The sequence below is a fragment of the Pan troglodytes genome, chromosome 20 (assembly GCF_028858775.2).
Source record: "Pan troglodytes isolate AG18354 chromosome 20, NHGRI_mPanTro3-v2.0_pri, whole genome shotgun sequence".
Taxonomy (NCBI): Eukaryota; Metazoa; Chordata; class Mammalia; order Primates; family Hominidae; genus Pan; species Pan troglodytes.
Window position 1 is genome coordinate 14,961,763 of NC_072418.2, and position 26,952 is coordinate 14,988,714.

Sequence of the window (26,952 nt, forward strand, 5' to 3'; positions counted from 1 at the left end):
TCTAGTTTCAAAACAAAACGCACAAATATCTATTCCTTTTGGAAAATGAAGTTAATTATCAATGATTATTTAATCACTAGTCAAACTATTAATCATTAATCATGATAAACTATAATCATTAGTCAAACTAATAATGTAATCAATAGTTAATTATTATAAACAATTTTTTTTTAGATGGGGTCTCACTCTGTCACTCAGGTTGGAGTGCAGTGGCACAATCTTGGCTCACTGCAACCTCCACCTTGCAGGCTCAAGCGATCCTCCCACCTCAGCCTCCAAAATAGGTGGGACCACAGGCACGCACCACTATGCCTGACTAATTTTTTGTATTTTTTGTTAGAGACAGGGTTTCGCCATGTTGCCCAGGCTGGTCTGGAGCTCCTGAGCTCAGGAGATCCACCCGCCTTGGCCTCCCAAAATGCTGGGGTTACAGGCATGAGTCACTGTGCCCAGCCAGAAGTGGTTTTCTAAACAACCATATTTTAACACACCTAGGAATTGTAAGTCTAAGCCCTGGAATTCCTCTTGAAATCAACCAAAAGAAAAAAACGAGCCTCAGAAACTTAGAAGAAAAAGGGGTTAAAATAATATTTAGGCTAGGCACAGTGGCTCATGCCCGTAATCCCAACATTTTGGGAGGATCACTCGAGCTCAGGAGTTTGAGACCAGCCTGGGCAACATAAAGAGGCATGCTCTCTACAAAAAATTAGCTGGGTGTGGTGGTCCCAGCTACTCGGGAGGCTGAAGTGGGAAGATCGGTTGAGATGGGGTGGTCGAAGCTGCAGTAAGCCTTGATCCCCCCACTGCATTCAAGCCTCAGCGAGAGGGAGACACTGTCTCAAACAAACAAACAAAAAAAGCAGGATGTAATACTGGATTTTTTTCCAGAAATTCACCTTTCTTGGCCTTTTTGGAAATATTTTGTACCATCCTTCTCGCTCTAGTGATTGAACACACCCTACATTTTACTTAAATACTAACACACAATTGAGTCGACGTTTTCAAGGTGATAAAGCCGGGGAGGCTCAGTGCTGATCCGCAACTATGCTCAAGGACAGATCACCCAGAAAAATTTCCAAAGAGGATCCTCAACACGTAAGATGTCTGTGCCAAGGAAAGATACTGGGAGGTGAGGCACAACCATTTCATACAACTAACTTCCAAGCTGCTATCTCTGCTTTCCTCTCTCGTAAAATATCCACGAACAACAACAAAATTAAATCTAAAAGACTAATCCTTTGCTCTGTGGAAAATAGATTATTAAAACACAGTAAGTTTTCCCTAAAAGTCGTCGAGAGGGTCTTAGAAACTGCGACTTTATGGTATAACAAAACCTATTTGTTTCCTTATCAACGATGTAAGGAACACTCTAGAACCTGGTGCACGTCGTTTCGCTAAAGTCGCACCCAAGGCGGGAATTCTCCCCATGACCCTCCCGTGGTCCCCGCACAATCTGGGGGAGACGCGGGCCTGCGGGCGCGGAGCTGCCCATAGAGGGCTCTGGGGCTGAGGGCGAAGTCACCACGCAGGGACAGCACAGGACGCCCGGGGTCCCGACTGCCGGCCGGACCAGGGCCACCCTGCAGCCAAGGGGACCGAGGGCCGAGCTGTGCCATGGGGACTAGGGCCCCAGACCCCGGAGTCGCTCGCAGGGAGGCCCGGGTCCCGCCACAGCCGGTCCCAGCCGGTCCCAGCCAGCCCCTCCTCCCGCGTGTCGGGACCCCAGCCCAGCACACTCACCATTTCCTGGACTCCAGGGTGTCCCAGCATCCTCCTTATGGCTCTCCTGGCCACAGCAGGGCAAATCGCGACACATCCTGAGCTGACACACCCTCAGCACTTTCAGAGAAGCCGAGAGCGACCCGAGGGCGCCAAAGCGAGAGGAAAAAAAACCCCAAACCCACGGGCTTCGGCGCGTCGCCCCGCCTGCTGCCCTACAGCACGCCTGATTGGACTGTTGGCACGGCCCCACCCTCAGAACCCCTGATTGGATAGTGCCCTAGGCCCCTCCCCCTGGGGGGGGGTACACAGTGCAGAGAGGAGAGGTAAGGCAAGCTCCTGAGAGGGGCCAGAATGACAGATTCTTGACCATTGCCCTTGCCAGCTTGGGCATCCTCCCTGATCCATTTTCCCCTATCAATAAGTTAAATGAGTCCAAGATCCTCAAACCTATTGTTTAAATAAGAAACCAGCAGGATATGCCCTCGCCAGAGGACATTGGAATTTAAGAAGAACTTGCTCCTGGCTTTCCAGAGCTGGCACTGGCGTCTCCCTGTACTAATGGGACTTTCTTTCTTCTTCCTCTTGGACAAAAGGGAATTGCATTCTCAGTGGCCAAAGGAACGATCCTCGTGCCTCAGAGCAGGAGGGGTGCCTAGACCAGGTCACACTGGAACATGGGAGAGGGCTTGATGTCCTCCAGGGGTCAGGAATTTGGAAAGGTGGCATGGCGAAGGCTTCCTCACACCTTATCCCTCAGTCTACTCATTTTTTCTTTTTTTTCTTTTTTTTTTTTTTGAGACAGAGTCTTGCTCTGTCGCCCAGGCTGGAGTGCAGTGGCGTGGCATGATCTCAGGTCACTGCCACCTCTGCCTCCCGGGTTCAAGCAATTCTCCTGCCTCAGCCTCCCGAGTAGCTGAGATTACAGGCACCCACCACCACACCAGGCTAATTTTTGTATTTTAGTAGAGACGGAGTTTCACCTTGTTGGTCAGGCTGGTCTCGAACTCCTGACCTCAAATGATCCACCTGCCTTGGCCTTGCAAAGTGCTGGGATTACAGGAGTGAGCCACTGTGCCCGGCCTGCCTACTCATTTTCAGCCAAAAAATTAAAACACACCAACAAGGGAATACAGTTATTTAATATATGGGAAAAAGGGGAGTTATATGACAGCAATATTCTATGAAGGAATAAAAACGGAAGAAAAGGAAACATCTGAATTGGTTCATTTAAGCAGTCTACTGCACTACTATTTACAAGGAAAACGCCAAGTGACAAACATATTCCCAAGCTTGGGAGTCAGACTCTGTTGAAAGGGGCCCAAGAGTCTATCAGTCCCTGGTGATGAGGCAGAGAAACCTAAGGATTTAACTCTGGGAGCTCAACATGTCCTCCTGTTCCCACCTCATGTGGGAACAATCTTCCCTTCAAGATCTTTATTTTCAAAAGCAAGAAACTCTCACCTGGAGTCAGTTTAAGGTTCTGCCCTAAACTGTCAACTTTATAAACCCTTCTTCTAGGAGACAACCCAAATGAGACTTAGTCTCTAAGTCTCACCTTGACAGATTGTCTTTTTTTTTTTTTTTTTTAATTTTTGAGACAGAGTCTTGCTCTGTCACCCAGGCTGTAGTACAGTGGTGTGATCTCGGTTCACTGCAAACTCTGCCTCCCAGGTTCAAGCGATTCTCTTGTCTCAGCCTCCCAAGAAGCTGGGATTACAGGCGAGCGTGACCACACCTGGCTAATTTCTGTATTTTTAACAGAGACAGGGTTTCACCATGTTGGCCAGGCTAGTCTCAAACTCCTAACCTCAGGTGATCCGCCTGCCTCGGCCTCCCAAAGTGCTGGGATTACATGCGCCTTTGGTGTTCTTACACACCCACACAGACACACACACACAGCTCCTTCCCCACCCCAGTCACAAAGATACTCTCCTACATCTGATGCTAACTTTGTATTTTTGCTTTTTATCATTTTAGTGTTAATTTTCACATATGATATGAGATAAAGGTCTCAGTTCATCTTTCTGCAGGTTAATATCCAGTTGTCCCAGCACCATGTTGAAAACGCTTTCCCCATTATCTTGGGGCATTTGTAGAAAATCAACAGACCATAAATGAAGATTATTTCTGGTCTCTCTATTCTGTTCTACTGGTCTATGTCTAACATTATACTAGTAAATCTGGCTAATCTACTACCTGCCCTGTTGATGGATGGCCCCATTTCATTCCACGATTGCCTTGCAGGTCCAGAAATGGTTTCAGAGCCAGGAGAAAATCTCTTTCTTATTATTATTTAACTTACACTGTTATTTATTTTGAGACAGGGTCTCACTCTGTCACCCAGGCTGGAGTACAGAGGCATGATCATAGCTCACCACAGCCTCAAACTCCTGGGTTCAAGTTATCCTCCCACCTAGTAACTGGGACTACAAGCACATGTCAGCATGCCTGGCTTTTTTTTTTTTTTTTTTTCTGAGACAGGGTCTTGCTCTGTTGCCTAGGCTGGCGTGCAATGGCACAATCATGGCTCACTCCAATCTCACCCTGCCAAGCTCAAGCAATCCTTCCACCTCAGCTTCCCGAATAGCTGAGACTACAGGCGTGCACCACTACCCCAACTAATTTTTAAAATTATCTGTAGACACAGGGTCTCCCTATGTTGCTGAGACTAGTCTCAAATTCCTAGACTCAAGTGATCCTCCTGCCTTAGCCTCCCAAAGTGTTGGGATTACAGGCTTGAGCCACCATGCCTGGGCCCCTGGCTATGAGAATCTGGGAAGCACTCCAACCACAAGTAAATAGTTCATCCACACCTGGATACTCCAAAATCACTGCACCGTGGATACACTGACTGTCTGCCCAGCAAGGAGAGTGAGCAACCACTGCTGGAAAATACTGCTTTTATGTGCATGACATGAGAAAAATTGTGTCTAATTTACACATTCTAAAAAAGAAGGCCGGGCACAGTGGCTCACGCCTGTAATCCCAGCACTTTGGGAGGCCAAGGCAGATGGATCACAAGGTCAGGAGATTGAGACCATCCTGGCTAACACGGTGAAACCCTGTCTCTACTAAAAATACAAAATTAGCCAGGCATGGTGGCGGGTGCCTGTAATCCCAGCTACTCGGGAGGCTGAGGCAGGAGAATCACTTGAACCCAGGAGGCAGAGGTTGCAGTGAGCTGAGATAGCGCCATTGCACTCCAGCCTGGGCAACAAGAGTGAAACTCCATCTCAAAAAATAAAATAAAATAAAATAAGAGATGGAGTCTCACTATGTTCCCCAGGCTGGTCTTGAACTCCTGGCCTCAAGCGATCCTCCCACCTCAGCCTCCCAAAGTGCTGGAATTACAGATGTTGTGTCACCACACCTGGCCAATAGTTATAAATGTTATAACATTTCTTTGATGACGCAAATTTTCTGGAGCACTATACATGAGTTAATTTGGATTGGATTTTCCCAAATTACTTACATTATGGGATTTCTCCCCAATGAGCACTGGGATGAGGAGACTTCAATCCACCAAAGTTGTATATATATATATCCATGGAGGTGATACTTAGGTCATCTCATCAGAAAACACTCATACTTGTCCACAAATAGATGTTGCATATGGCATTAGTACCATCCTCAGAAATTTATATATATTTGCAAGAAATATTATTTTAAGTCAATAGTATATGCTATCATGAATACAGGATATGCTCACTCCATAAGCAGCAAACTGACTCCTTCACAGTTTTAATAGATTTCCAGTTTTGTCTTCAGTCTCCTAAGAAGACAATGCTATAATCTCCAACCACATTATTTGCTTCTTCCATCCCATTCTTCATATTGATCATTGTTGTGTGACATTAGTTGACTACTGTAATGATAAATAACTAAGGTAAAATAGATACATTTGCTCTTTCTTAGGTTCCATTCCTCCTTTCAGTGGGAAGCCTCACACACACTCTCATCATGCTGTGCTATGAAACATAGCTTAACCAAGAATCGTATATCCAGCAAAGCTCATGTTCAATACGAAACAAAAATTTAATTTTTCTGTTATGCTGATGAAAAAGTGTAAGTGATGTTCTTGCCTTCTAACACTGTTATCGCTGCCACAGCCACTTGATCAAGGATCATCAAGCAGATTGAGGCAATTTACACCCATTTCAACTTTTTTTTTTTCTTCTTGAGACCGAGTCTCACTCTGTCACCCAGACTGGAGTGCAGTGGTAGGATCTTGGCTCACTGCAACCTCTGCCTCCTGGGTTCAAGTGATTCTCCTGCCTCAGCCTTCCAAGTAGCTGGGACTACATGCGCATGACACCAGGCCCAGCTAATTTTTGTATTTTTAGTAGAGATGGGGTTTCACCATGTTGACCAGGCTGGTATCAAACTTTTGACCTCAAGTTGATCCATCTGCCTCAGCCTCCTAAAGTGCTAGGATTACAGGTGTGAACCAGTGTGCCCAGCCCCACCTCAATATTTATACAATTTATGTTGCCTTGATTCTAACCCTGACTGTATCACAGTGTACTTATGGAAGAGCTTCACAATTGCAGATGCAACTGTGCTTACTGCAGAGGCTGTAGATGCCCTAAAGCCCAGGACACCCAAAGCATATTGGAAGCCATTGGAGTGAGGGAGTAAGTGATTTCAGGGGTTTCCCCAAGACTGATACAGCAGTCAGGAATATCTTAAATGTTGCAAAGAAAGCTGGTGGAAAAGGCTATCTCTGACAGGAATAAAGACAACATTGAGGAACACCGAAGAGGACAGAGAAACACTTACTAACAAGGAAACTGAAGATATACTGAAATCCTCTACAAGTGATGATGATGATGATGATGATGATGATGATGATGATGCAGAAGATTAAGAGGAGGAGCAGTGCCATTGATTTGGACACGCGAAAAATTTGCAGCAGATCTTGGGGCATCTATAGCCTCTGCAAGTTGCAAGTGTTAAAGATAATCAACCTCAGCTAAGATCCTTTGATTGAAAAAAGCTTCTGTGTCATATAAGGGAAAATATGCAAATGAACACTAAGGTTTTTTTAGGGATTCAAAGAAAAAGAACTAGCTTCCTAAAACAATGCTTCTAACTAAATATCTGCAAATATGAAGATATACCCTTCAACACAAACATCTTCAGCCCTCAAGCTGAACAGATGCTGACATTAGTATTAGCCTCCTGCAAAGAGTCAACATCTTCAATCAGAACCTGGGTCTTCCAACACAGATGAAGGTCTTGATGTCCTGTCAAGATTCAAGTTAGCCTGAGGTCTCACTGTTTATCTATGATGCCACACATCTAGTCACCTCTACACATCACATTAGGCACCATACTGCAATCATCATTGTCATAACCATCGTAATACTTGGGTTATCAAGAGAGAAGAACCAGAATTGTGGCTGGTGTTAACACATTCTTTCAGGTCATTAGACAAAAGTAATCTGAGTATTGAAACAAGAAACTGTAACATTATAGGTGATATATACTATGTAGATAGGCCTGCAATAGTTGGGTCTGTACTGAACACATATAGATTTTTTTTCTTATGATTCCCTAAACAATACAACTATGTACACAGCTTTTACAATGCATGAGATATTTTAATTAATCTAGACATGATATAGAGTATACAGGAGAATGTGGGTAGGTACATGCGAATATTCCATTTTATAAAAGAGCTGGCATCTGTGGATTTAGGTATACTCAGGGTGTACTGGAACCAATCTTCTTGCATATAGCAGGCAGCAACTCTATTTGAAAGAAACGGAAACTTTTTTTTTTTTTTGAGACGGAGTCTTGCTCTAGCACCCAAGCTGGAGTGCAGTAGTGCAATCTCGGCTCACTGCAACCTCCACCTCCCGGGTTCAAGGGATTCTCCTGCCTCAGCCTCCTGAGTAGCTAGGACTACAGGTGTGAGCAACTATGCCTGGCTTTTTTTTTTTTTTTTCCGTATTTTTAGTAGAGACGGGGTTTCCCATGTTAGCCAGGCTGGTCTCGATCTCCTGGCCTCGTGATCTGCCCTCCTCGGCCTCTCAACGTGCTGGGATTACAGGTGTGAGCCACTGCGCCCAGCCTGGAAACTTCTTAAGGCTTTACCACGTTTACATTCACAGGATTTCTTTCAAGTATCTGAATGTAATAAAACCAATGAATGCTTTCCCACATTCCATACACTTATAGAATATCCTTCCAGTGTGTCCTTTTATGTCTATTAAAGGAACTGAGAGAACTGAAGGCTTTCCCACATTCCTTACATTCATAGGGCTTCTCTCCAGTGTGAGTTCTTTCATGTTCTCGACAGAAACTGGAACGACTGAAGGCTTTACCACAGTGTTTACATTCATAGGGTCTTTCTCCAGTGTGAGTCCTTTCATGTCTTAGAAGGAAAGAGGGCCAAAAGAATGCTTTCCTGCATTGCTTACATTCATATGGCTTCTCTGCCGTGTGAGTCCTTTCATGAGTTTTTAAGTAACTGAAACGACTGAAGGCTTTCCCACAAATTTGACACTCATAAGATTTTTCTTCACTGTGAGTCCTTTCATGGCGACAAAAGTATTTAAAAGAACTAAATGCTTTCCCACACTCCTTACATTCATAAGGCTCCTCTTCACTGTGTGTTGTTTCATGACTTTGAAAGGAAAAGAAATCACTAAAAGCTTTTCCACATTTACATTTATAGGGTTGCTCTCCAGTGTGTGTTGTTTCATGTTTTCGAAGGGAACTGGAAGTACGGAAGGCTTTCCCACATTGCTTGCATTCATAGGGTTTCTCTCCAGTGTGAGTCCTTTCATGTCTTTGAAATACACTAGGAGAATCAAAGGCTTTCCCACATACCGTGCATTTATGAGGGCCATCTCCAGTGTGTGCCATCATGTGTCTTCGAAAGCTTGAGCGATGAGATAACAATTTCCCACATTGCTTACATTCATAGGGTTTCTCTAGAGTGTGAGTTCCTTCATGAATTCGTGCTGAACCAGGAAAATCAAAGCCTTTCCCACATATCTTACATTTATGAGGTCCATCTCCACTGTGCATTATCATGTGTCTTCGAAAGCTTCCAAGATGACAAAACGCTTTCCCACACTGTTTACATGTATAGGGTTTCTCTCCAGTGTGAATTCTTTCATGTACTCGAAGGGAACCGGAAACACTGAAGGCTTTCCCACATTGTTTACATTTGTAGGGTTTCTCTCCAGTGTGAGTTCTTTCATGTCTTAGATATGAACTGTAATCAGGGAAGGCTTTAGAACACTGCTTACATTCATACGGTTTCTCCCCAGTGTGTATTTTTTCATGTCTTAGATAGGAACTGTAAACAGGGAAGGCTTTAGAACACTGCTTACATTCATACGGTTTCTCTCCAGTGTGAGTTCTTTCATGCATACGTAATAAACTGGGCCAAAAAAAGGCTTTCCCACACAATTCACATTTATAAGGTCCATCTCCACCTTTTACTACCATATGTCTTCGAAGGTTTCCAGGAGAACTGAAGGTTTTTCCACATTCCTTACAATCATAGGGTTTCTTTCCAGTGTGAGGCCTTTCACATGTTTGAAAGGAGTGGCGATAACTTAAGCCTTCCCCACACTGCTTATGTGTATATGACTTCTCTGCATATTCATGACACTCCCGGTGTTTGTGTCCAGTGTCAACTCTGATGTAGCAATTCAGGGATGAATGACCCATTATGACTTCTCCATTCACACTGCTTCCACATGTATCTACTCTGGTGGGAGTGTTCTTGTTTACAATACTATTTCGAATCTGGCTTAAGGTTTCTCCACACTGACTACCATCTTTACTTTTACCAAATCTCTCTACCACATCACATCTGTAAAAAACGAAAAGTACATTACTAAAGGTTTATTATTGAATTTATATTTATCAACAGGTATTAGATTTACATTTTTAACGTTATCAGGCAAGCTATAAGCTTCATGCCCTGCTTGAATGTGAATGGACTGAATGTTGTACAAGGTAACTCAATCCCAGCTATTTTCAAGACAATGATATACACATGGGGATTCTTAATTCTTTTTTTTTTTTTTTTTGAGATGGAATCTCCCTCTGTCATCAGGCTGGAGTGCAGCTGGCGCTGTCTCGGCTTGCTGCAACCTCTGCCTCCCAGGTTCAAGTGATTCTCCTGCCTCAGCCTCCCAAGTAGCTGGGACTACAGGCATGCACCACCACACCCAGCTAATTTTTGTGTATTTTTAGTAGAGATGGGGTTTCACCATGTTGGCCAGGTTGGTCTCGATCTCCTGACCTCGTGATCCACCCGCCTCAGCCTCCCAAAGTGCTGGGATTACAGGCATGAGCCACTGCGCCTGGCCTTTCTTTTTTTTTTTTTCTTTTTTTAAGACAGAGTCTTGCTCTGTCACTTAGGTTAGAGTGCAACAGTGCCATCACAGATCACTGCAGCCTCAAACTCCCAGGCTCAAGTGATCCTCCTGTCTCAGCCTCCCAAAGTGCTGGGATTGCAGGCATGAGCTACCACACCCAGCCTCATATGGGAAATCTTAATATTGTTTCCATGGGAACTACTTTGCAAACACTGAATAGCTATGTCACATTTAATAATATATTTATGTCACATTTAATAATATATTTTTATAGAGAAATTTTTCTAAGAATAAATAAATTTAAGCTGGGCTTGTTCATAATCTTTGCTTCTTTTTAAAAGTTCTTGTCATTCTCAGAAACATTGCAAGGACATCACCTGTCTCTTATAAGTACAAATTACCTTGGATTTCTCCTGAGATTTTGGTACTGATCATCAATGTTCTGGTTTTCCCATTTCATTCCTAAAAGAGAGATCCAGAAAATTCACTATAAATTATTACAAAATGATACAAAAATTGTTAAGATTTTATGTACACTACAATCATGTATGATTCATTCATTGAACTATAGTTGACTCCTGAACAACACAGGTTTGAACTGCGCAAGTCCATTTATATATAAATGTTCTTCAGTCTCTGCTATCCCTGAGACAGCAATATCAACCCCTCTTCTTAGCCTACTCAATGTGAAGATGAGGATGAACACCTTCATGATGATCCATTTCAACTTAATGCAGAGTAAATATAGTTTTTCTTCCTTAAGATTTTCTTATTAATATTTACTTTCTCTAGGCCGGGCGCGGTGGCTCATGCCTGTAATCCCAGCACTTTGGGAGGCCGAGGTGGGCAGATCACAAGGTCAGGAGATCGAGACCATCCTGGCTAACATGTTGAAACCCTGTCTCTACTAAAAATACAAAAAATTAGCTGGGCATGGTGGCGGGCGCCTGTAGTCCCAGCTACTCAGGAGGCTGAGGAAGGAGAATGGCATGAACCCGGGAGGCGGAGCTTGCAGTGAGCCAAGATGGCACCACTGCACTCCAGCCTGGGCGACAGAGCGAGACTCCATCTCAAAAAAAAAGAAAAAAAATTTACTTTCTCTAACTTACTTTATTCTGAGAATACAGTATGCAATACATATGACATATATGTGCTCGTCACTTGTTTATATGACTGATAAGGCTGCTGGTCAAAAGTAGGTTAAGCTGTGGCAGACAAAAGATTATATGAGGACATACAACAGGTTGGGGCCTGGCACTTCACCCTGTGTTGTTCAGGAATGAACTGTATCCCTTTTCCATATTTCAAATCACTGAACAGCATTGATGACCACAAAACAAATGTCTCTAATTGACTAAATGAAGACATGATGTCATCCATACCTATACAGTTCAGGTTCCTAATGGTTTCTCGCATCACATCTCTGTAGAGATTCTTCTGTGATGGACTCAGCAAAGCCCACTCCTCATGGGTGAAGTTCACAGCCACATCCTCAAAGGCCACTGAGTCCTGAAACATCCCATATGTCCAGAAAAGGAAGGTTGAAACTCACAGTACTGAGAACCTATACTCACCTTCATAAACTTCCCATGATGCTGTGGTTTCCAAGCATTTATTCAATGACATGGTAAATCCACTCTTATTCTGTGTCTGCACTCACTGTCTGATGCTGGAATTCTGATGCTGGAATTGGGCTTGCTAAAATAACAGTTGAGTAGGAACATATCTCTTATTGGTGAATTATGCAAATGAATCTTATTGCCTGGATTACTCCTAATGTCTGTTTCTACAGTGGGTCTGTAGTCCTTGTCATGACAAAGTCCTACCACCTACTGTGCAAAAGAGAGTTACAATTAGCAGTCCTGAGACGGCATATCCTTACAACTGCTTGTTCACAATGTTGAACCTTTCGTGGTGTCTAGACAATGTATTTAGGGGAGGGCCCCGTGAGCATAACTAATAAAGGGGGTGGAGTGTGCCTAAACTGTTTGTGTAAAAACTATAGTATTTGCTTAACTCCTAACTTCCCTCTGAGAGTTTGGAATTGTATTACATCCTCAGCAGAGGAAGCGTACCCAATCAGCCACTGCTAGGTTTGAATGTCTTCCCCTCCAAAATGCATGCTGAAACTGAATCTCCAATGTGGAAGTAATCAAAGGTAGTGGTTTAAGAGGTGAGTGGGTCTTGAGGGTTTGGAACACATGGATGGATTAATCCACTCATGTATAAATGGCTTAATAAATAAACTGGTTATCACAGATGAGGTTCTGGTGTCCTTATGAGAAGAGGAAGATACTTCAGCTAGACACTCAGCCCCCTCATCATGTAATGCCCTGTACCACCCAGGGACTCTACAGAGTCCCCATCAGCAAGAAGATTCCCACCAGATGCCCACTTTGACCTTACTTGATCTTCCCAGCTTTCAGAACTGCAAAAAATAAATATCATTTCTTATAGATTACCCCAGTTCTGGTATCCTGTTGTAAGTAACAAAAAAACAGTCTTATAGACTAAGACAGACACAGAGAAACACTCTAGGCACGGGGTCCCTAATGTGCAACTCTGGTAGATGATATTTCATATTTTTGTTGTTGTTGTTTTTTCAATTTCTTACTTGGGGGATTTAGCCTATCCTATGTAATTACACAGAGAGAATATTTGGAAGCTGGTGACTGGTTCCCTGTAGATCAAATGTAGTTAAGTATGACAAAAGACTAATAAAAGAGATTTTACCAACTAAATAGAAAAAATTGTAACTTTTTATTGGGTAATGTCAAAGGAGAAAGAAAAGAAGAGGACAGACTGCAAATGTTCTTAGACAGAATTCAGTGTCAGCTTTCATGAATATCAATTATATTCCATAAATCTCAACAGCAGACATTTAATAATCAATAACATTACATAAACCAATTTTATAGAAGTCATAAATGTCTAAAGATGCTTTTAAAAAACCCTTCTCATCAAGAAAGTAGACAGCTTTACAAAAACAAACAGAAGATTTAAAACTGTAATTTTTCACATCCCATACTATTAACAGAGAGAAAAAGATACATAAACAGGAAAGTGAAAAATGATAGAAAAGCCTTGTATTGTTTTTTCTTTGGCCCCATCTCTGCCCATCTCATTGCCAGTCTTGAAGACAGCAGAGTTCCCAGTGTAGAACTCTGATCACCACAGAGTGTACAGATCACATTTTGTTTCCAAATTATTGCCTTTGTATTTTCAAATCAGTCTGGGGACTAACCGAAGGTCTGAAACAAGGCTCTCTTTTCTATTTCATCTACAACGGAATCCAATCAGAGTCAAACTGGGCAAGAACTACTTTAAAATGTTGTAAAATACACAAAAAGTGTGCAACCACCTAGGACAACACAAGATGACTAAGACATACATTAGAAGGCCAGGTGTGGTGGCTCAGACCTGTAATCCCAGTACTTTGGGAGGCCAAGGTGTTGGGAACAGGCCCCCAAATCTAGCCATAAACAAAATCTCTGCAGCACTGTGACATGCTCATGATGGCTATGACGCACATGCTGAAGGTCGCTGGTTTACCGGAATGAGGGCAAGGAACACCTGGCCCACCCAGGGTGGAAAACTGCTTAAGGCGTTCCTGAACCACAAACAATAGCATGGGCCATCTGTGCCTTGAGGACAAGTTCCTGTTGCAGATAACTAGCCAGAGCCCCTCCCTTTGTTTCCCCTAAGGAAGGCTTTTAGTTAGTCTATAATCTATAGAAACAACGCTTATCACTGGCTTACTGTCAATAAATATATGGGTAAAACTCTGTTCGTGGCTCTCAGCTCTGAAGGCTGTCAGCCCCCTGATTTCCCACTCCACACTCTAAATTTCTGTGTGTGTGTGTCTTTAATTCCTCTAGTGCCGCTGGGTTAGGCTCTCCACGACTGAGCTGGTCTCGGCACCAAGGGGGTCAGATTGCTTAAAGGCAAGGAGTTCAAGACCAGCCTGGGCAATGTGGGGAGACCTCATCTCTACAAAAAATAAACAAAATTAGGTGGGTATGGTGGCGCATGCCTGTAGTCCCAGCTACTCAGGAAAGTAGGAGAATTGCTTGAGCCTAGGAGGTTGAGGCTGCAGTGAACCACGATGGTGCCACTGCACTCAAGTCTGAGTGAAAGAGTGACACTATTTCAAGGAAAAAAAAAAAAAGACATATATTAGACCATCTAAGTCCCAGGAGAAAAGGCTAGGATATAATTTTTCTTTACAAATAAGCATATTCGAAAGCACCCAGATATACTGGGGAATGGAGAAAGCCCCACGCAGGCACAGGAAACAATATATTTTTATAAAAGACGGGTGGGGATCCTCTTTTTCAGCTCTGGCTAACATCCAGATTTAAACAGAAAGAGAAGGCTACAGTAGTAAATACTGTGGCTAAGTGCTCAAAGAATGCCCCAGCAGAGAGCCATCCATGAAGACTGGAAGAGGTCAGGTTTTTGTTTCATCTTCTTTTTTACTTTTAGCTTCTAACATTCAGGAAATCTCTGTCAGAACGCTGGATGAAGACAAGCTAAAGTCAGGAAATCTCTGTCAGAACGCTGGATGAACACAAGCTAAAGTCAGGAAATCTCTGTCAGAACACTGCATGAACACAAGCTAAAGAACGGAGACTTCAGTGTCTATACCCAGTAGGAAATACAGTCTCTGCAAACTAATTTGGAAATGTTACTAAACAAATGAATAGGCCAGGTGCAGTGGCTGAAGCCTGTAATACCAGAACTTTGGGAGGCTGAGGGAGGAGGACCACTTGAGGCCAGGAGTTCGAGACCAGCCTGGGCAACATAGTGAGATTCTGTCTCTATTTAAAAAAAGAAAAAGAAATGAATAATTTCAGCCTTCAAGCAAGAATACCAAACAATTAAGGGGCAAAAATCTGATTTCCAGAGTTACCCAGTTATAACATTCAAATGTCTCCTTTTCAATACCCCCACCCCCAAAAAAACCCAAGAGAAATAAATAAAACAGAGAAACATGAAAATACGACTCATTAATGGAAACAATTTGAGATAAATCATCTCTGAGAAACCTCAGACACTGGATTTACTGAATAAAAACAGTAAAGCAACTGTCTTAAATATATTTAACTTAGTAAAGACAATAATAAACAAAGAACTAAGAGAAAACCAGAAAATTGATGTAGGGATAAAATAATACCAAAATATGTTAAAAATTGAGCCATATAGAATTTCTGCAGCTGCAAGATACAACAACTTAAATGAAAACATCACTAAAGGTATTCAACAGATGTGAGCAACCAATGGAAAAAAAAAAAACTAAAATGAAGGTAAAACAATTGAAATTACCTGGTCTGAGTTAAAAAAAAAAAAAAAAAAAAGAGGGGGAATGAAATGGAAAGAATGTGTGACTGGTATACCTGCCTTGCCAGTAATGTTAAAAGAAGTTCATCAGAGAGAAAAAAATGATATGGGTTAGAAATTCAGATTATGTGTGTGTGTGTGTGTGTGTATACACACACATATATATGAAGAGTGTTAGGAAACAATTAAATGAAGGCACAAAAAATTCTTTACTCTTCTTATACCTATCTGATCTAATAGATATAGGTTTGTTCAAAATAATAATATCAAATTAGCTGGGCGTGGTGGTGCACACCTGTAATCCCAGCTACTAGGGAGGCTGAGGCAGGAGAATTGCTTGAACCCAGGAGGCGGAGGTTGCAGTGAGCCGAGATCATGCCATTGCACTCCAGCCTGGGAAACAGAGTGAGATTCTGTCTCAAAAGAAAAAATAATAATATCAACGATGTATTCAGTAGTTTATAGCTCCCAGTTGAACTAATGAATGAAAGTAATGTTATATGTGATGGGAGGAAGAACAGTCTATCACACTTCGGAACTGTCTATTATACCAGCACTATTCCTGAAGCCAATATAGTACTATTTGAAATTGAAGGCCCATTAGTTGTGAATGCTATACCACAAACTCTGGGGAACTCACTAATAGAATCTAAGAGAAAGTAGACTATATAGATATATAATATAGAAAATAAAATCATATAGAATGCTCAGCTAAAAGGAAAAAGGGCAGAAAAGAGAAGTTAAAAAACACAGAGAAGAACAACAAATAGAAAACAATAATATACATGTTTATCTGAATCAAATTATGCCAACTGCCACTTAAATGTGTATTATCTATATTCACCAGTAAAAAAGAAAGGGACTGGCAGAGTGAAATAAAAAACAAGGCCCCAAACTAAATTTTTAAAAAGTATTTTAAACAGAAAGACACAGATACATTAAATATACAAGTATGAAGAAATACATGCCATTCTAGCCCTGATCAAAAGAAATTTGGAAGACCTATATTACATTCAGACAAATCAGGTTTTAGATTTTTTAAAAATTACAAGGGATAGAGAGATTTCATAATGATCAAGAAATCAATCCTACACGACATAATAATCCTTAACATCTATGCCCATAAAACAGAGCATCAAAATACATAATGCAAAAACGTATAAAACCACAAGGCAAAATACACAAATCTAGGATTATAGTTGAGGGAAAACAACTCACCTCTATCAATAATTGACAGATCAGTTCTGCAGAAAATCACTAATGATATAGCTGAACTCAACAGCACTATCAATCAACTGGATTTAATTGAAACATATTTATAGAATCATTCATTCAACAACAGCATACATATTCTTTTCAAGCCTACATGAAATATTCGCCAAGATGAACAATATTCTCAGCCATAAAACACACTTGAACAAATTTTTTAAAGTATGCGATCAAATCATATTAGAATTAATGTAAAAATTAGTAACAGAAGCATAGTTGAAAAACCTCAACAAAGTGGAGACTGAAGCCACAAATTTCTCAACTACACAAACTTCAAGGAGAATTGTCAAGCAAAATGTAAATATTGCAATGTTGATGAAAAGTAATATATCTTAGCAAAATCTTTGGAATGGAGTAAAGGCAGTGCTTTGAGGGAAATTTAAAGAATTAAATGCATTTCCTAGTAAGTAAAGGTTTAAAATCAACACCCTAACCTTCCATTTTAGGAAACTAGAGAAAAATGACAAGATTAATGTAAATCAAACAGAGGAAAGTAACGATGAGAAGAGATATTAATGAAATAGCAATGAAGAAATCAGTAGAAAACATCAACAAACCAACAGATGGTTCTTTGGAAACATCATTAAAATTCATAAGCCCATAGCCAAGTTAACTCAGAAAAAAGAGGAGCCATCACTACTACTCCCATGGACAGTAAAATGACCATAAAAAACTATTAGGAACAACTAAGTGCCCACATATTTGATAAAATTACATGGAATGGACCAATTCCTTGAAAGACACTATCTACCAAAACTCATAAAAAGAGACCTAAGTAATATGAATAGGCCTGTATCTACTGAAGATATTAATAAATAATAAATGTCCCAGAAAAAATAAGCAACAGGTCAGAACGATTTCACTGCTGAATTCTGGCAAGCGTTTATGGAAGAAATGATACCAATTCTCTACAATCTCTTCCAGAAAACAGAAGCAGAGGAAACACTTTCTATTCCATCTTATAAGGCCAACATTGCCCTAATACCAAAACTAGACAGACATTACAGACATGTCTCCACCATGTGAGGACATAAGGGTTAGACTGCCATCTTCAAACCAGGTAGCAGGCCCTTACCAGAGGCCTCATCTGCTTGATATTGGACTTCCAGCCTCTACATCTTTGATAAATGAATGTTTGTTGTCTAAGGCATGCAGTGTATGGCAATCTGGTATAGCAGTCCTAAGTGACTAAGAGAGGTAGACTCTTTCTCTACACACATTAGGCTTTGAAGTCTACAGGACTCAGGTCACTGGTCTCACATATAGGCATTAAGCTCCCTGCCAAGATAAAGAAGTGATATCTACAGGTCACATTTGGCAGGTTTCCAAATCAACCCACTTGGAGAAGTCTTTTTTTTTTTTGAGACGGAGTCTTGCTCTGTCACCCAGGCTGGAGTGCAATAGCACGATCTCGGCTCACTGCAACCTCCGCTCCCAGGTTCAAACAATTCTCCTGCCTCAGCCTCTCGAGCAGCTGGGATTATAGGTGTCCGCCACCATGCCCGGCTAATTTTTGTATTTTTTAGTAGAGACAGGGTTTCACCATGTTGGTCAGGCTGGTCTCGAATTTCTGACCTCAGGTGATCCGCCCACCTACGCCTCCCAAAGTGCTGGGAATTACAGGCATGAGACACCGCGCCTGGTGAGAAGTCTTCTAATTAAATGGCTTACATTCTGTCTGTGAGTAAAGGATCTTATCATGAGTCCCTCAAATCTTATTGTGAGTTCTTCAAACTGCTGATATGATTAACGTGATCTACTAACATCAAAAAAGACACTGATTTATTTCTGAATCATGTTTTGCTGATTGTCTTCCACTTAGAACATTTTAGCCTGTCAGCTGTCATCTATAGGCAATGATTGTAACGTCTATATTGTACCCTTCAAGGAAAATGACAATTCCGGTATGAATAGTCCTCCAGCTTCTCCTAAACTTTCTCATAAAGGCATCCAACTTGTAATCAATTTTGGAACACATCCAAATTTGTTGGTGTGTCTTCTCAAGTTGATCCTCAAATTTGGCTTATAATAAAACTTTATCAAATTGTATCTGCCTCAATGGCCTTATTTTTGGTAAACAAAAGTATCCCATGAAAGGCGCAATGTAACCATCCCCAACCAAATCCCTGGAGATACACCAGAGCAGAGATAAAGTTTATAGCCAGTTTCAAGAGACAGACCTAAAGATTAAATTAGAAGAATATACAACACCTATGAAAGACAAAAACAGCACACTTTTAGAAATTACAGAATTTTTTTTTTCTTTTTGAGACAGAGTCTCGCACTGTCGCCCAGGCTTGAGTGCAGTGGCGTGATCTTGGCTCACTGCAAGCTCCGCCTCCCGGGTTCATGCCATTCTCCTGCCTCAGCCTCCCGAGTAGCTGGGATTACAGGCACCCGCCACCATGCCTGGCTAATTTTTTTGTATTTTTAATAGAGACGGGGTTTCACCGTATTAGCCAGGATGGTCATGATCTCCTGACCTCGTGATCCGCCCTCCTCGGCCTCCCAAAGTGCTGGGATTACAGGCATAAGCCACCGCGCCCAGCCAGAAAAATGTTTTTCTTATTTAACAAGAGTCTTCTTATATAAGAAAATAAAGTAGCTTCCAAAGGAGAAGTCTGGTAAATTGAACTCTAATTACATTAAGAAGAAGCAGACATAGTGACTCACATCTATAATCCCAGTACTGTGGGAGGCCAAGGCAAGAGGAACTCTTGAGGGCAGGAATTTGAAACCAGCCCGGCAACATGGCAGACCCTCTGGCTACACAAAATTTAAAAATTAGCCAAGTGTGGTGGCACATGCCTATAGTCCCAGCTACTTGGGAGCCCAGGAGTTTGAGGCTGCAGTGAGCTGATTATGCCACTGCAGTCCAGCCTGGGTGACAGAGCTGGACATTATCTAAAAAAATAAAAAATTTAGGAAGAGTTCATCTAAATAGAATAAATTTAAAAGATAAACCACCATCTGAAAGGAAATATTACCAATCCCTCCATGTAAAAAAGGATTCGTGTATAAAGTATGCCTAAAACAAAAAGAGAGAAACAAAGCAAACATTTGCATTTACTATGCAAATGAAATGACTGAGAATTATTTCACAGATGAAAGCCCACAAAGGAGATATGTTCAACATGAATGCTAATCCAGTAAAAACACAATATATAATCATATGGAGATAATACATAATCACATGGAGATAACTAAAAGATAAATATTAAAAGGTATAGCTTCTTCTCCAAGAAAACACCAAATGGCTGATGACGCAGGTGCAGCGCGGGGGTCCAGAGGCCCTGGGGACCCTGGGATGGGGAACCGCAGTGGCTTCCGCGGAGATTTCGGCAGTGGCATCCGGGGCCGGGGCCGCGGAGCTCTGAGAGGCAAGGCCGAGGATAAGAAGTGGATGCCCGTTACCAAGCTGGGCTGCCTGGTCAAGGACATGAAGATCTAGTCCCTGGAGGAGATCTATCTCTAGGAATCTGAGATCATTGACTTGTTCCTGGGGGCCTCTCTCAAGGACGAGGTTTTGATTACACCAGTGCAGAAGCAGACCCGTGCCGGCCAGCGCACCAGGTTCAAGGCGTTTGTTGCCATCGGGGACTACAATGGCCATGTCCGTCTGGGAGTTAAGTGCTCCAAGGAGGCAGCCACTGCCATCCGCGGGACCATCATCCTGGCCAAGCTCTCCACTGTCCTTGTGCGCAGAGGCTACTGGGGGAACAAGATCGGCAAGCCCCACACCGTCCCCTGCAAGGTGACAGGCCACTGCGGCTCTGCACTGGTGCGCCTCATCCCCGCACCCAGGGACACTGGCATCATCTCAGCGCCTGTGCCCAAGAAGCTGCTCATGATGGCTGGTATCGGTGACTGATACACCTCAGCCCGGGGCTGCACTGCCATCCTGGGCAACTTCGCCAAGGCCACCTTTGATGTCATCTCTAAGACCTACAGCTACCTAACCCCTGACCTCTGAAAGGAGACTGTATTCACCAAGTCTCCCTATCAGGAATTCACTGACCACCTCGTTAAGACCCACACCAGAGTCCCTGTGCAGAGGACCCAGGCTCCAGCTGTGGCTACAACATAGGGCTTTCGTACAAGAAAAATAAAGTTAATTAAGCCTGAAAAAAATGTATAAACAGACATGTATGCATTGTTTGTTTGTTTGTTTGTTTTTTGAGACAGATTTTCACTCTTGTTGCCCAGGCTGGAGTGCAAAGACACGATCTCGCCTCACTGCAACCTCCACCTCCCGGGTCCAAGCAATTCTCCTGGCTCAGCCTCCCGGGTAGCTGCGATTACAGGCGCCCGCCACCACGTCCGGATATTTTGTGCTTTTAGTAGAAATGGTGTTTCACCATGTTGGCCAGGCTAATCTCAAACTCCTGACCTCAGGTGATCCACCCACCAAGGCTTCCCAAAGTGCTGGGACAACAGGCGTGAGCCACAGCACCCAGCCTGGTCAGACGGTTAATCCACACATGCTATTATGATTTCCTAGTAAACTGAAGTTTGTCTATAATCTATAACCCAGCAATGTTCCCCCATGTGTTGAAAAATTCATGAACTGTTAGCATGTAGAGACAAAACCAAAAATAACATTGTCAACAACATCAAAAAATTAACTTAAAAGTCAAGTCCTGGCCGGGCGCGGTGGCTCACGCCTGTAATCCTAACACTTTGGGAGGCCGAGGCGGGCGGATCACGAGGTCAGGAGATCGAGACCACCCTGGAGAACACAATGAAACCCTGTCTCTACTAAAAATACAAAAAAATTAGCCGGGCGTGGTGGCGGGCGCCTGTAGTCCCAGCTACTCAGGAGGCTGAGGCAGGAGAATGGCGTGAACCCGGGGGGTCAGAGCTTGCAGTGAGCCGAGATCACGCCACTGCACTCTAGCCTGGGTGACAGAGCGAGACTCCATCTCAAAAAAACTCAAAAAAAAGTCAAGTCCTATGAGCACTGCAATGTGTGAGTAAACTGCATGACCCATAGCCTCAGATTTTAGCATGTGTCAAACAGATTGAGGCAAATAAAGAAAACAAAAACCTTTTCAGCACAATTTTTGTGTTTTTTCCCCCCGTTCATCCTTTCTTGATGTCTCTGAATCAAATCAATATTCTCTAGTGTTCCAATTTAGTTACTAATTATATTTACATTTTAGTTATATCTTTTTGCATTATATTTTAACAGGTTGCTCTGATGAACTAGTTCTCATGCAAGAGAATCATCTGAAGGGCTTGTTAAAAAACAGATCATTGGAGGCCAGGCGCGGTGGCTCACGCCTGTAATCCCAGCACTTTGGGAGACCGAGGTGGGTGGATCACAAAGTCAGGAGTTTGAGAACAGCATGGCCAAGATGGTGAAACCCCGTCTCTACTAAAAATACAAAAATTAGCCGGGCGTGGTGGCGGGCGCCTGTAATCCCAGCTGCTCGGGAGGCTGAGGCAGAAAATTGCTTGAACCTGGGAGGCAGAGGTAGGTTGCAGTGAGCTGAGATTGTGCCACTGCACTCCAGCCTGGGCAAAAGAGCGAGACTTGGTCTCAAAAAAAAAAAAAAAGAAAAAAAGAAAACAGATCATTGGGGCTGGTTGCAGTGGCTCACATCTGTAATCCCAGCACTTTGGGAGGCTGAGGCAGGTGGATCTCTTGAGGTCAGGAGTTCGAGACCAGCCTGGCCAACATGGTGAAACTCCATCTCTACTAAAAATACAAAAATTAGCCAGCCGTGGTGGTGCACACCTGTAGTCCCAGCTACTCGGGAGGCTGAGGCAGAGGTTGCAGTGAGCCAAGATTGTGCCACTGCACTCCAGCCTGGGCAATAGAGTAAGACTCTGTCTCAAAAAAAATAATAAAAAAAAAATCATTGGGCCCCATTCCAAGAATTACTAATTCAGTAGTCTTGGGTAATACCCTAAAATGTGCATTCCTTTTATATATATATATACACACACACACACGTATAATATATATACACACACATATATGTATAAATTATATATATATATTCATGGAGTACCAGTGCAATTTTACTACATTGATATATTGCCTTGTAAAGTCAGGCCTTTCAGTGCATCCATCCCTGGAGCAACCCCCATTATCCACCAAATAACCTCCCTCATCCCCATGAGTCTTCACTGTCCACATATATACACATTCTTTTTTTTTTTTTTTTTGAGACGGAATCTCGCTCTGTCACCCACTGCAGCCTCCGCCTTCCGGGTTCAAGGGATTCTCCTGCCTCAGCCTCCTGAGTAGCTGGGACTACAGGCGTGTGCCACCACACCTGGCTAATTTTTTGTATTTTTAGTAGAGATGGGGTTTCACCGCATTAGCCAAGATGGTCTCGATCTCCTGACCTCGTGATCCACCTGCCTCAGCCTCCCAAAGTGCTGGGATTACAAGCGTGAGACACCGCGCCTGGCCCTATACACATTCTTTAACTACCACTTATAAATGAGAACAGGCAGTATTTGTCTTTCTGTGTCTGAGTTGTTTCACTTAAGATCATGGCCTCCCATTCCATCCATATTGTTGCAAAAGACACAATTTCATTATTTTTAATGTCTGAATAGTATTCCACTGTGTGAATATACCATATTTTCATTATTCAATCTTCTGTTGATGGACACTTAGGCTAATTTTGTACGTTTGCTATTGTGAATAGTCTGCAATAAACACATGAGTGCAGGGAACTTTTTGATGTAATGATTTCCACTCCTTTGGGTAGACACCCTGTAGTAGGAATGGCTTTTCAGCATTATATGGATGGTATGTTAATGGTAGTATTAACTAACTGGAAACTGAAGAGGCAAAATTATGCTTATGGATGAATATGTACTGAACCTATAATGAGTAACAATGACAAATTCAGAGTTATGGTTCTGACCCATGGTGTCTTTTATCTAACATTACTTCTGACAGCAAATATGTAGCATTTGCTGAACACGAGCCAATTCTCCAAGAAAAACTGGTGTTCAATAATTCAATGCTGACACCACTTAACATTTCCACAGACCCCACAAATTGAGGGCTCAGTTCCACAACAGGGACCCTACTGCAGATGCCAAATGCAAGCCCTAGGGACCACCCTTTTAACCAAATGTGTATAAAACCAACAACTCTACTATCAGATTTAATAATTTGCTACAAGAAGTTGAAGAACTCAGTTAAACAAGTTGCTTAAGGTTATCAGTTTGTTATAAAGTATATGTCGAGAATACCTAAATGGAAGACATATGTCAGCCCTCCAAGACATTTTAATTTGTGCAATTTCACTCTAATTAAACCAACTCACTGAATACAAAACCAAACAGCTGATAACGTTCAATTTTACAAAAGCCCTGTAATCCTGGTAATAAACATGATTTAAGAGGCCAGGCACAGTGGCTCACACCTATAATCCCAGCACTTTGGGAGGCTGAGGTAGGCAGATCATGAGGTCAGAAGTTTGAGACCAGCCTGGCCAACATGATGAAACCCCATCTCTACTAAAAATAGAAAAATTAGCCAGGCATAGTTGCACACGCCAGTAATCCCAGCTACTCAGGAGGCTGAGGCAGGAGAATAGCTTGAACCTAGGAGGCGAGGTTGGAGGGAGGCGGAGGTTGCAGTGAGCCAAGATCACACCATTGTACTCCAGCCTGGGACAAAGAGTGAGACTCCGACTCAAAAAAAAAAAAAAATATATATATATATATGAAATCACCTGACCCCCACCACCATGCCCAGTTCTTTCTGTTCTGGACAAGTAGCCCAGTGCAAAGAAACATCCTTCACTGACATCAATTCTGGCTCCCGCCTTTTTAACCTATAACAAGGCCCTCCAAATTCCCATTCTTTGTCTTATAAATAACTAGCTGAACAGTTTTGCCTCTACTGATTACTCTGAACAAAATGCTTCCAAAGGAAACTTGCGGCCAGGCCTGATGGCTCACGTCTCTAATTCCAGCACTTTGGGAGGCTGAAGTGGGTGGATCTCTTGAGCCCAGGAGTTCAAGACCAGCCTGGGCAACATGGTGAAACCCTGTCTCTACAAAAAATACAAAAAAATTAGCTGGGCATGGGGTTGTATACCTGTAGTCTCAGCTACCCTGAAGGCTGAGATGGGACAATCCCCTCAGCCTGGGGAGGTCAAGGCTGCAGTGAGCTGTGATGGCCCCACTGCACTCTAGTCTGAGCAAGAGTGAAATTGTGTCTCAAAAAAACAAACAAACAAAAAAAACAGAAAAGAAAGGAAACTATTTAAGTTTCTCTCTTTCTTCTAGGCCACTGATTTTTGACACACCCTCAGCCTAAGCCAAAACACAACCCCTCCTTCATGACTCATCCCATGAACAGGCTTAAGTCAGGGTAAAACACTCTGTGATCTAGAATCTGATTTTCACCCTCCATCCTGCCCTCTCCCTCTCATTTCCTTTGTAATGTTGGTTGCTCTTCACCTTGAAAACAACTTTCCACCTAAGCTTTAAGACGCTTTCAGATCTTATACTTAGTGCTCTTCTCCCTTATGTAGCGCTCTTTTAGAATAAACTCATTCTTTTTTTTTTTTTTTTTTGCGATGGAGTCTTGTTCTGTCGCCCAGGCTGGAGTGCAGTGGCATGATCTCGGCTCACTGCAAGCTCCGCCTCCCCAGTTCACACCATTCTCCTGCCTCAGCCTCCCGAGTAGCACCCGCCAGCATGCCTGGCTAATTTTTTGTATTTTCAGTAGACATGGGGTTTCACCATGTTAGCCAGGATGGTCACGATCTCCTGACCTTGTGATCCGCCTGCCTCGACCTCCCAAAGTGGTGGGATTACCGGCGTGAGCCACCGTGCCTGGCCTAGAATAAATTTATTTCTTAGCTAAATCCAGATTTATCTTACCTGAAGACTGTCTAGTGACAGCCCTACAATAACAAACACAACCTCAGACATGGCATCACCCCATCTGCCTCTGCCTGTGGATCCCAGATTTCCAGTGCTCTGTAGCTTCTCTTAGTATAAAAGGCTCTTTGGCTGGGCGTGGTGGCTCACGCCTATAATCCCAGCACTTTGGGAGGCCAAGGCGGGCAGATCACCTGAGGTCGGGAGTTCAAGACCAGCCTGACCAACATGGAGAAACCCTATCTCTACTAAAAATACAAAATTAGCTGGGCATGGTGGCACATGCCTATAATCCCAGCTACTCAGGAGGCTGAGGCAGGAAAAGCGCTTGAAACTGGGAGGCAGAGGTTGTGGTGAGCCAAGATCATGCTGTTGCAGTTGCACTACAGCCTGGGCAACAAGAGTGAAACTCCGTCTCAAACAAACAAACAAAAAGGCTCCTCCCAGGCCAGGCACAGTGGTTCACGCCTGTAATGCCAGCACTTTGGGAGGCCAAGGCCGGTGGATCACAAGGTCAGGAGTTGAGACCAGCCTGACCAACATGGTGAAACCCCATCGCTACTAAAAATACAAAAATTAGCTGGGCATGGTGGCACGCGCCTGTAATCCCAGCTACTGAAGAGGCTGAGGCAGGAGAATCACTTGAACCCGGAAGGCAGAGGTTGCAGTGAGCTGAGATCACAGCATTTCACTCCAGCCTGGGCAACAGAGTGAGACTCTATCTCAAAAAAATAAATAAATAAATAAATAAAAATAAAAATAAATTTTAAAAAAAGCTCCTCCCATTGCTGGAGTGATTAGGCTGGGACACCTGCAGGGGAGGCTCCCCAGGAAGAACCAACTAAACTGGGCCCACAATGACCTCCCTTTGCAGGCTCAAAATTGGCCTCCACTTGGAGTCACTGGCCTCAAGCCTCTCCAACCCAGTCAAGGCCATTTGCTTACCCTTTCATGCCTTACGTGGATTTAAAACATAAAACAAACAAACAAAACTCCATGTGTGATGAATCTATCAAAATCACTCAAATTCAGTGTTTACAGGAGGGAAGGAAATTGTAAGTCACTTCTATTTTATAGCTCAACAAGAAAAGCACAAGTATCTATCCATCTCAGGTAATAAACATCAGTTACTACTTCCATAATAATGAAGCCTTTAGCAAACAAAGGATATTTAAGTTCTTTAGCTATTGCAAAGTCCCACAGAATGTTGCATTAATCTGCCAAGTCCAGATAACAGGAACAGACCAGACTTATCCACTGTCCCAAGTTCTCCAGCCTAAAAAGAAGAGAAACTAAAGTTTTGGTAAAGCTTTATAATTCAATCAAATACCTACCACACATTCTTGTGAAAATATATTCATTTTTCTGCAGCCAAAATGGAAGAGTTTTCCCAAATTTTTCCCTTGGTAGT

At 42.8% G+C, this 26,952-nt stretch overlaps 1 protein-coding gene and 1 pseudogene across 9 annotated transcripts in view; one reads left to right on the top strand and one right to left on the bottom strand.

Annotated features, from left to right (window-relative positions):
* LOC100615906 (zinc finger protein 44) overlaps positions 1-26,952 on the bottom strand; it is a 70,442-nt gene that overhangs the window by 39,885 nt on the left and 3,605 nt on the right. For 3 of the 9 annotated variants that reach the window (XR_010153724.1, XM_063801245.1, XM_063801246.1), the window contains 3 exons: positions 11,450-11,576; positions 10,469-10,529; positions 7,980-9,556 (listed from right to left, as the gene is read on the bottom strand). Coding sequence is in view for 5 of the 9 variants with exons in the window: in XM_063801245.1 (XP_063657315.1) it covers positions 7,980-9,556; positions 10,469-10,529; positions 11,450-11,576 (1,765 nt within the window). In the remaining 4 variants the exon portion in view is untranslated. Of the gene's footprint in view, positions 1-1,740; positions 1,932-7,304; positions 9,557-10,468; positions 10,530-11,449; positions 11,577-11,641; positions 13,621-26,952 lie in introns of those variants that run through there. The other 6 variants (XM_003316124.7, XM_512401.9, XM_016935149.4 and 3 more) reach the window with 5 other exon arrangements.
* LOC747064 (small ribosomal subunit protein uS5-like) lies at positions 19,930-20,763 on the top strand (annotated as a pseudogene).